At 42.3% G+C, this 9874-nt stretch overlaps 1 protein-coding gene across 1 annotated transcript; it reads right to left on the bottom strand.

Moving 5' to 3' along the window:
• Positions 1–162: 162 nt before the first annotated feature.
• Positions 163–9583, bottom strand: LOC136438810 (translin-associated factor X-interacting protein 1-like). Its single transcript, XM_066433770.1, has 16 exons — positions 9352–9583; positions 8267–8375; positions 7570–7827; positions 7053–7187; positions 6196–6265; positions 5902–5996; positions 5574–5752; positions 5096–5269; positions 4357–4446; positions 3621–3789; positions 3076–3204; positions 2639–2806; positions 2250–2339; positions 1776–1925; positions 1349–1455; positions 163–860 (listed from the first exon to the last, which is right to left on the bottom strand). Exons 1-16 carry the CDS (start codon positions 9399–9401, stop codon positions 662–664), a joined length of 2172 nt encoding a protein of 723 aa, XP_066289867.1. The 5' UTR covers positions 9402–9583; the 3' UTR covers positions 163–661.
• Between the last annotated feature and the right edge of the window lie 291 nt (positions 9584–9874).

Below are 9874 nucleotides of genomic sequence, written 5' to 3'. Positions count from 1 at the left end.
GTATGACATTGTATAATATCGTAGTTTATAACTAGACTGCCTTCATGAAAATTGGAAAACAAATACTTCGTCTGAAACACCCTGCTCACACCCCTACTCTTTTTTATAAGTGCAGCGGGTCCTTTAACCTTACTGAAAATGAAAAGATGAGAAAGAAAGAAGTCAAGTGTGGAAGCCATCAGTGCTTTATTTACACAGAACAGGTGTTGAAAGTCTTCTATACCAACATTAACCCTGGTTTATGGCACATGATTAAACAAGTTACATCACTTTTGTGTTTTACGAAAAGACTTCCAACATGAAGGGTAAAACACTGCAGACTAAATCAGAAACTATGGAAGCCTTCATCATTATGATATGACTATTGGAATACTGAGTCACAACAGTGACAGCACAGTCTAGTAAATAGAATCAACTTCAACAAATACTGAAAAAAATGACTGCAGCAATCACATTGATTCTTGTGACCATGATAGCCAAACATCACAATTTGAAATTCAAGAGCAGAGGAGTTGGTGTTTTCCACAATACAATATTAGATATTAGAACTATACAGTATTAGATATTAAAACCATACTGTCTATACATCCATATTGGTATTTCACAGCTATACTCCAAACTGACTGAGTACACCTGAATGTACACTTGAGTAAACGTGAGTTCATGGTTTCTTCCCTACTCTACGGATGTTTCCAGTGCGAAGTCTCTGCAGAACTTTCGTTGTGTGGGTGGATTTCGCCTTCTCCAACTTGTCCTTGTCAACTCCAAACGCTCGGCCCAGGAACATGTCGATTTCTGGTTGATCGATTTCGGGATCGACAGTCAGGAAGGCCTTTCTGACATCTTCTACCACCACGTCACTGGAATCCCCAAAAAGAGGACATAAGTTTTGAAACTGGGTAATGACTCATAAAGGTTCACATATTCTGCCTCTGAGAACTATACAACACAGAAGGCATTTGGACCATATTACTGTTGATTTGATTTGATTTGATTTGACTGTAGGAAAGTACAGCCAGGTCTACCCAACTAGCCGAAGGCTATTACAAAGGGTTAGCCCTAATTACTGTTAAGCACAGTTCGGATAGAAGCAAAGACGGCTGCGCTAAATTTGTTATAATGGTTTTTGATTCTTATTGGTTTGGGATTCTGAAGTACATGTACAAAGAAAATATCTAAATGACAGTCTGATGAACACACAGTGCGTCCCCTGCAAATGAAGGGTGTCTAATTTCTTTGTTTTCTTATTGTAGGGCATCAATGAAGACGCCCTGCTAGCTAAAAGATAGATATACATGTAGATGTACATCCACCAACATGTCAAAGTCAAAGCCCATAAACTTCTCACCTAACGTCCCCTAGAGCAGCCTGTAAGTCGTCCACATACGCCTCTCTCTCCGACTTGGTCTGGTTGCGAAGTCTGTTGATAAACGGGCCTGTTCTTCCTTCATCATCCTGAAACAGTTAACAGTATACATGTAGCTAAATGAGTATCACTATAGCTAAATCGTTGCAAATAATCTGCTAGGTACAGCTTTAGCCATAGGATGGCTGCTGGGCTTAGGAGGCCAAAATTTTACAATGAAGCTCAAAAGATAAACTTCAGCAATTAACACCAAGATTTGAAAACTGACCATATTGTCATACATTTTGAGCACATTTGCCATGAACATCCATGAGACCTTCACAACCATATGATAATGGTGATGGCAGAAAGTTAGTACAGTGTAAAATAACTGTCTTACAGTGATTCAAAAGGAGTACAATTGTTGTACCTCGGTGAAGAGTTGTTTGAAGGGTATGGGTCCTCCCTGTGTGTCCAGCTCGTCCTCTGCAGCCTGGACCAGTACCTGTATGGACTCCGGATCTTTAAGTGGAAAGAATTCGGCTATCGCAGCCGAGAGTTCCTCCTTTGGTAGCAGTCCCTGCAAAGGATTCGTGCAGGAGTTACACTTCCGTAACATTTTTGCATTTCAAAACCTTCTCAGAACTTTTTACTCATTCATTTTCACATGGACAAAGCTTTAACATTTCTAATTACATGTACGTCTTTTACAACACTTTCACATAACAATAACTCACAGATTTCCTACTTTTTACATGTTTCACTTTAGAAAGAAGACATTCATACAACCTTTACATGTGTAAATGTGAACTTATTTGGACAACTTGAATGTCTGTTGAATCGGTCGGTCAGAATCGGTGGATTGCTGAGAAACAGTGAGTTCTAAATAAGCGGCTGTCCCCACCTGTGTGCCGAGGGACACGTCCTTCTGAGCGAAGTGACTCAGCAGGCGAGACAGGAGGTCGATCTGCTGGTGGTAGATCTGCTCGTCCGTCTTAAAAAGAATCACATCTTACAGTTACATCAATGAAGGTTAGACATCCAGGTAATAAGATACGCCAAATAGCAGTTACTCAAGCAACTGGATCAAATTTGAAAACAGACGTTTCAAGTAGCATCGGGCCGCTACCTTTGGTCACTGACAATGAACAAGATCTGTCAAGCAGCAGGTTTTTAACCAGAAACCAATGTGCTAGTAATCTGAAGACAATTTTAGCAACATAGATTGTGACTGGCGCAGTATTCTTAAACCTTAAAAAAAAACACTGCAAGATTAACAGTAATGTTACACACCTCCCCCTTGAGTATGCTGAAGAAGAGGCCGATGCTGTTCTCTGATTGGTGGAAGCGGGTGCAGGCGTCGTGGATGTTGTAGCCCCACTCCGCCACCAGCGGCTCCAGGTTGAACCGCTTCTCCAGGTACATCAGGAGGTAGTTCTCCAACTTGGTGGGTTTGGCTTTCTAGAAAAAGAAAACAGACAAATGATTAATGCTCCCATTGTGAAAAGTTGCTGTGTTGCATATGTCATATGTCTGGGGCATATTTCGATTGCAATCTGGCTGAATCAGCGATTCTATTGGGAGTGATTGTGATGAGAGTTTCTATCAACAGATCTCAATCCTTGCCAGTACAATCGGCGATTCTACCAGATATCAATAACGCAAGTGTGGTGCAAGTCTGTGTAAGTATAGAACAATTCTGGTACAGAGATTCAAACTCCAGTACCCACCCCTGCATCGTGCGCTGCCTTCTCTCTCCACACATCCTTGATGACGATGGCCAGGTCCCGCTTTGCCAACTTCCTGTTCCGAACCTGTCCTTCGTAGCGCAGGAAAGCCGGGACATCAGGCTTGAAACCCTTCAGATAAACACATAAACAAGAGAAGTTAATGGAAATGTGAATTTTTCAATTCAACATATAAGTTCATTTGCATTGCATTTTCATGTGACAATAAAAGACAGCTATTTGCCTTTCAGTGAGTCATCGCTCAGGCATTTTTGGACATCCAGAGATCTTCTGACTTGTAGTATGAATGTAACAAAGGAGCAAACGAATAGCCAACAGTGTACACAGTGGGCAACGGTCCATTGAACCAACATGATGGCAGTCAGCACTGCATCAGTGCATGCCTGCTTCATTGATAAGGAAAATCAGCGAAAATGCTCTATATGAAATATTTACCTCTAAGCCACTGCTTTAGTTTGATATGATCCAAATGTCTCCGATGCACTCTTTATACGACCTGTCTTTAAAGACCACCGTCATCGACTTACCCTTCCTTCAAAGAACTCTGGAATGTCCTTGTCGCTCGCTGCGTCTTTCATGGTCTGGAGTTCCTGCAGGAGGACGTCCATTTTCTGGTCACTGGTGATCTCCTTGGTCAGCTCGGCCCAACGCTCAGCCCCGCCGTCCACCACATCCCCACACTTGTCCCAGTCAGGCCTGGCAATGATAAAAATCATGATGTTATTGTTGATGTTCAACTTTAGAACATAGGCTGTGACTTAGCAAATGTATGATATCCACTTTCTACTATTGTGAGCATTGTTGAACCAAAACCTGGAGGTACTGAGTTTGAATCCCTGACAGGTCCTCATGTTGGGAAAGGCACTTATTACACCAATTCCCTCACTCGACTCAGGTGAAAACAAGTACCTAGCTTTGGCTAGAGATGTCCCTCAGACAGGACGTTAAATATTGGTCCCGTGTTTGAGGAGAGCCAGTAGCCTCAAGCGTGTTAAAGAACCCACCACACTTATCGAAAAGAGTAGGAGTCGATCCATCCCGTTGTGAGTATATAAAATAAATCTGTCCGGATATGCAGCTTGTACTCTTCAGTACAAACCTGGGGTACACCATAACTTAAGTACTTTCTGGGTGTCTCTCAAAGCACCTCTGCTACAAATTCATGGTTTAAAAGTGGAACAATGCCTTGTTAGATCAATCTCTTAAGGGGGCACAGCAGCCTAAAGTAACCAACAGAATTTAGAGGAGGAACACAGTGCCTACCTAGGAGTGGCGCTCCGTCTCAGTGTCTCTGACTGGGTGTAGAACTCATCCCTCTGCTGGATAACCTGTTTGTGCACTTCCAGCAGGGTACTGCACAGGGACAATGAACAGGTGGGTTAGACTTTACAGTCAAACTTCTGGTAACAATACCCTAGGTTTTCTCACAAAAAGAACGTAATGTAACATTGAATAGAATTATAAAAACCATAATAACACAAATATTTCAAATCTCGCCGATCTGTTTAGACGCACACACATAGAGCTGTGTACCGGTACCGACACAGTACCGGGTACAATCCATTAGGTACAGGTCCAAAATACCTGAAACATGCAGGACCGGTACTGGACCGGTACTAATCAGGTCAAGCCTGACTTGGACAGATGAAATTACTATGAAATTACCACGTCTTTACTATACTCCAGCACATAAAACACATTTACAAGGCTGGAGTCAAGTTTTTATCTCTGTTTTCATAAAAATAATACCTAACACAATTGAAACTTATGTTGTTACCAGTTCAAACATGCTGTTGTCCTTATTGAAAATCTACCATTTTCTGAACAAGTAGTTTAGGTACAGGTTCAGGTCCAGACCTGTACCTTAACCCGTGTACCTGTACCTGCACCTAAAATTTGTTTAGGTACACAGCTCTACACATACACAAACAGTAAATAAAACATAACTTTTTAGAAGAAGGTGATAGATATGAATATGATACTTCATATGGAGAAGACCTACTCATGCTCCTGCTGCAGTTTGCTGAACTGGTCGCGAAGGACTCCCTCCGTCTCCAGCAGGGCGTTGTGTTTGGCCTCCAGCAGCTCAAAGTCTCTCCTCGGGACAACGTCGCCGTAGTCTGCCTTCATACGGATCAGTTCCTCCGACATCTTCTTAAGGTCTACACGAGCTTGCCTTAAGATGAAGGGAAAATTCCAGGCTATTATTACAATCATTGGTCCTGTAATGAAGGGCAGCTTAAGGTGACTGTAAGTTTTAAAACTCTTGTCCTTATATCATAAAAAAAAGCACTGAAATAGTCCAACAGAATCCTAATATACGTAGATTTGGTTTTTCTTACACTAAAAGAATGGCATTTTGATGTGCATATTCTTCAGCAAGCTAAGCTTACGCTAGTTCAAGCTAAGCTTACATGTGCAGATTGTAATTTGTAAAAGATTTGAGGACTGCAAAACCATGACTTGAGGATTGTTCGTACTTCAGAGCTACTCTCATCATGACCGGGTCGTCCTGCGGGTCCCCCACGCTGCCGGCCGACGCGGCCTTCTGCAGGTCCTCCGCCTGGTAACGGAGGTCGTTGATGTCAGACACAAGTAGTTTCCTCGCATCACACTCGTCACGATAACGCAGGTACTGCTCAGACAGTTCCTCCCTCAACTGGTGACAAAGAATATAAAAGACATAAGTTTAAAGTAACACAATGAAAAAGGCTACACTTTTCGTAACCAACACTGAAAAAATTCACGGAATGGATACATCTACTGCAGCCTCCAAAATTGACCAAAAATTCCAAAAGTCCAGCTCACCTTGTTAACCTGTGCCTGTAGGTTTTGCTGCTGTTCACTCATCCCCATGATTTTACGGTACAGTCCTGTGTTCTCTCTCCTTAAATCAACCATTTCTGCAACATATCGCAATACAAGAAAATGAATGTAATGAAATACAAATCCCTACATAAATGCAGAAAATTATCATATCTCAAAATTCCCTCAAGTACAAAAACACAAATTTCGCATATGTAACACATCAGACCCAATGATTTCATTTCCACAAAGTTTAACGCTTTTTTTCCATTTTTCGCGTTTGTTATCAGTCGTCACCTTGTTTCTCCTGCTCTCGAATCTTGAGGATCTTCTGATCACACTGCTCAGAAACTGTCACCAACATGGACTACACAGGAAAAGGGAGACGGAATTCATATTTTCAAGGTGCATGGGTCTACGTGAATGAATAAAAGTTAAAGGAACCTTTCTATCAACATCAACAATATTGTTTTAGCCCTAGCAAAAACATAGAGAAGACTGGTAGAGATTGGAATTCAGGACAATTGCGAATTTTACTAGGACAGATTGAAATCGGAGCAAAGTACATTGTGTATCATGGTCAATCTACAACGGGTAACCAATCAGCACCAGGGACAAGAAAGTATCATGGATTTTACAGTGGGTAGCCAATCAGCACCAAGGACAAGGAAGTACCATGGAAGTTTACAGTGGGTAGCCAATCAGCACCAAGTACAAGGGAGTATCATGGATCTTACACTAAGTTACAGTGGGTAGCCAATCAGCACCAAGGACATGGAGGTATCAGGAATTTTACAGTGGGTAGCCAATCAGCACCAAGGACAAGGAGGTATCAGGAATTTTGCAGTGGGTAGCCAATCAGCACCAAGGACATGGAGGAATCAGGAATTTTACAGTGGGTAGCCAATCAGCACCAAGGACAAGGAAGTATCAGGAATTTTGCAGTGGGTAGCCAATCAGCACCAAGGACAAGGAGTTATCAGGAATCTTAAAGTGGGTAGCCAACCAGCACCAAGGACAAGTGAAGAAAGTATAATTGTTTGGAAACAGAAGTGCTGGTACACGTTTTTCGAGTCTGGTAAATTTGCGGTGGAGAAGTGGCTGCAAAAGCTACAAACTTAAAAGAATAGTGACTATTCTAAGATTCATAATACCTTGAGTGGTTCCAGGTCCCTTATCTGTTGTCTGAGGTGAGCGAGCATTGTTTCGTATTCGTTCTTAATGGATGACAGCAGTGGCTTGTAGGTCTTGAAGTCTTCAATCAAGTACTCGAAGACTTCACGGTGTGCCTGTTAGAGAGGTGTATAAACAATGTCACTTTGTAGCCTTGTTCGAAGTACATTTATGTACATAAGCATCAGATGTATATTTGATAACATTTCACATCAGGTTTGGGATCAGGACAATTCAGCCCTGTACCAACTCGGCCCAGTCAAATCGGCCCACTAAGCTGATCAACTCGATCCAACACCCTGGTCAACTCAGCCAGGGTTAGGGTGTTGGGTCAAGTTGACCAGCATGTTGGGCAGAGTTAGTCTGATTTGCCAATGGGCCAAATTGGTAAAGGACCAAAGCGTCCAACATCCTGACTGTTTTTTCTCAATCATACAATAATTGTATAGCCCGAGAAGCCAAAAAAGTAACAGATCATACATCATAAGACGAACATACCTGTAACCTGAGCTCACTCGGTCCAGATTCTGGGCATCCCAGCGCTCGCAGTTCTTTCTTTAGAAAGTTCTCTAGCTGGTCGAGGAACTTGGGTTTAGGGACGCCTTTCCCGGTGTCCTCCTCTTTCACGAGAGGTTTCCTGCTGTAAGACTTGACGGAGGTCGCGCCGTGTGGAATGAGAGCAGTGCTGGAGGTCGTCTGTCCCGCGGCGTGAGCCGGCCAGGCGTCCAGGGCACCCGACCTGGTGTCAACGTAGGGCTGGGGTAGTGGCAACAAAACAGTTGTGTCACTATTCACTAATACCTCTTAAAGTTCTGCCCTACTGAAGTAGCCTATTGGTTCCTGGGTTAGGTAGCAGGGAAAAGGCTAAATAGAAAGATAGGAAGGAATAACCTGGAACTCACCATACTTTGAAAAAAGAATGAAAAAAGATTCTGCAGTCAACTGAGTTCAGAGGGTATTACTTTGAGGGAAGACATGCAAATATGATTGTGATATACAAGTAGCCACTGTACTGAATAGGAATAGGTGCACTGTGTAGCTATTGGAACTAGCAAGAAGAGATGTTGACAAACATGTAGGTTCTTTAACCTTTAGCACACTGAAGTAGCCGTTTGGCACCCCATCCCCTATTAGTTACAGAGTTAGGCAGCAGGGAGAAGGTTAAGAAACTTGATGAAGCAACAAGAAATCTCACCTGGAGAACACCCGGCGCTGGCAGGCTGTATTTGGAACCGGTTGAAACCAGCTGGTAGGACGGTCCTGTCAGACCCTCGTACCCTTTCATGGCCCGTGGAGACATTTCACTGCAATGGGGACAGAAACAAGTCAGAATTAAGATTTGCTAAGAAAGGGGTCATCCTGTTGTTCATACTGGTAATTATTTTCCTGGATTAAAAATGACTTGATTGGGACCATGAAAATGAACAGAGCATCTATCAAAGAAGGAGCAACCTTTTTTTAGATCTAACCACGTTAAAGGCTTACTAGGCATTCATATATTTATAATATTAAAAGCTCCTGGTTCCAATTAGTCGCAAACTGAGAGAGTGAGAGACCCTGTTTTAATCGTTAGGGCCAAGACATCTCGATTGGGGCTGCCCCCGTCTTCCAGAAGGGACTTGTGGGGGTCTCGTGTCTGAGGACGTGCCTTGAGCACCTTAAAGGTGAAGGGCTAGCAACCGAACAACTGAAACAGCAAGGAAACTTGCTGCCCTAACTGCAACTAGGCACTAAAAGGGTCTGAATAATGAGAAAATTGCATACATTTATGAAGACTTGTAACTATTAAGGTACATGTACTTCATTGATCTATTAACGTTATGTACTTATGGTTAACACATTAACTATGCAATGGGTACATTGTGAAGGTACACTTATTGGATTAAATTAGGGACAATGGACCATCCTATTATGATAACAAATGTTTCATAAAGTACTTAATGTTTTGGCGAACACATTGTCACCAGAGCCAGATGTTTGATGCACTAACTCGTGCGTAACGTTACACTACATGGTTGGGTGATGTTTGCAATTATATGTTAGCGTTTTTATATATATATCATAAACTGTTACAACTGAAAAAAAGAACGTGACTATCAGTAAATCAAAATTAACTGTGCTGAAAAGACGACGGTAGCGTAAATGACAAAACTAAAGCGGTACGTACGAATGAGTGAAAGCATTCTGTTTATGTCGAACGCTAAACATACACATGTAAACATGGCCACCGTGATATTAACGTTGCTTGATCAGACGTATAATTTTAGAGTGGGACTTTACCTTCCTCCAACTGCAAGAGGCGGCAACTTCGCGACTCGTTGCGCGGCCATTGTCACTCTGTCTCCCCTCGACGAACTGCAAGGGAACTCCTTGACTCCCGAAAAAGTTAGTATACTGCAAAATAAGGCCTCATACACGTTATTGTTGACACTGGGCGAACTGGTCGGCTTGCTTTGTCACGACGGTTGCCTGGATACAGGACCACACCGTCCCAGAACACCTTGCGCGTCTGGAGTAAATGAAAGCCGCGATTCGCGGTTAGACCATTCGTTTCGCTTGGAGTAAACAAAGGCTGTAATTCGCCGTCGCAACATTCGTCTTTCGCACTCCATGCTGAATTTTGGTATTTTTATGCATAAATGTAGATTTTTTAAGCTTTTAGAATATGTAAAATATATACAAGATCAAACTCAAAACTATTTTTATAAAGGCTATGTTGTGCATAATGAAAAAGCAGAGTTAAAGTGTATTTTGCATCATGTGTGTATAAATATATAAGTTATAATGGTAAACCGACATTCAA

This window comes from Branchiostoma lanceolatum, chromosome 7 (assembly GCF_035083965.1).
Source record: "Branchiostoma lanceolatum isolate klBraLanc5 chromosome 7, klBraLanc5.hap2, whole genome shotgun sequence".
Classification (NCBI taxonomy): Eukaryota; Metazoa; Chordata; class Leptocardii; order Amphioxiformes; family Branchiostomatidae; genus Branchiostoma; species Branchiostoma lanceolatum.
The sequence above is the reverse complement of the archived record's forward strand: the minus strand, read 5'-3'. Positions and strand labels throughout refer to the sequence as shown.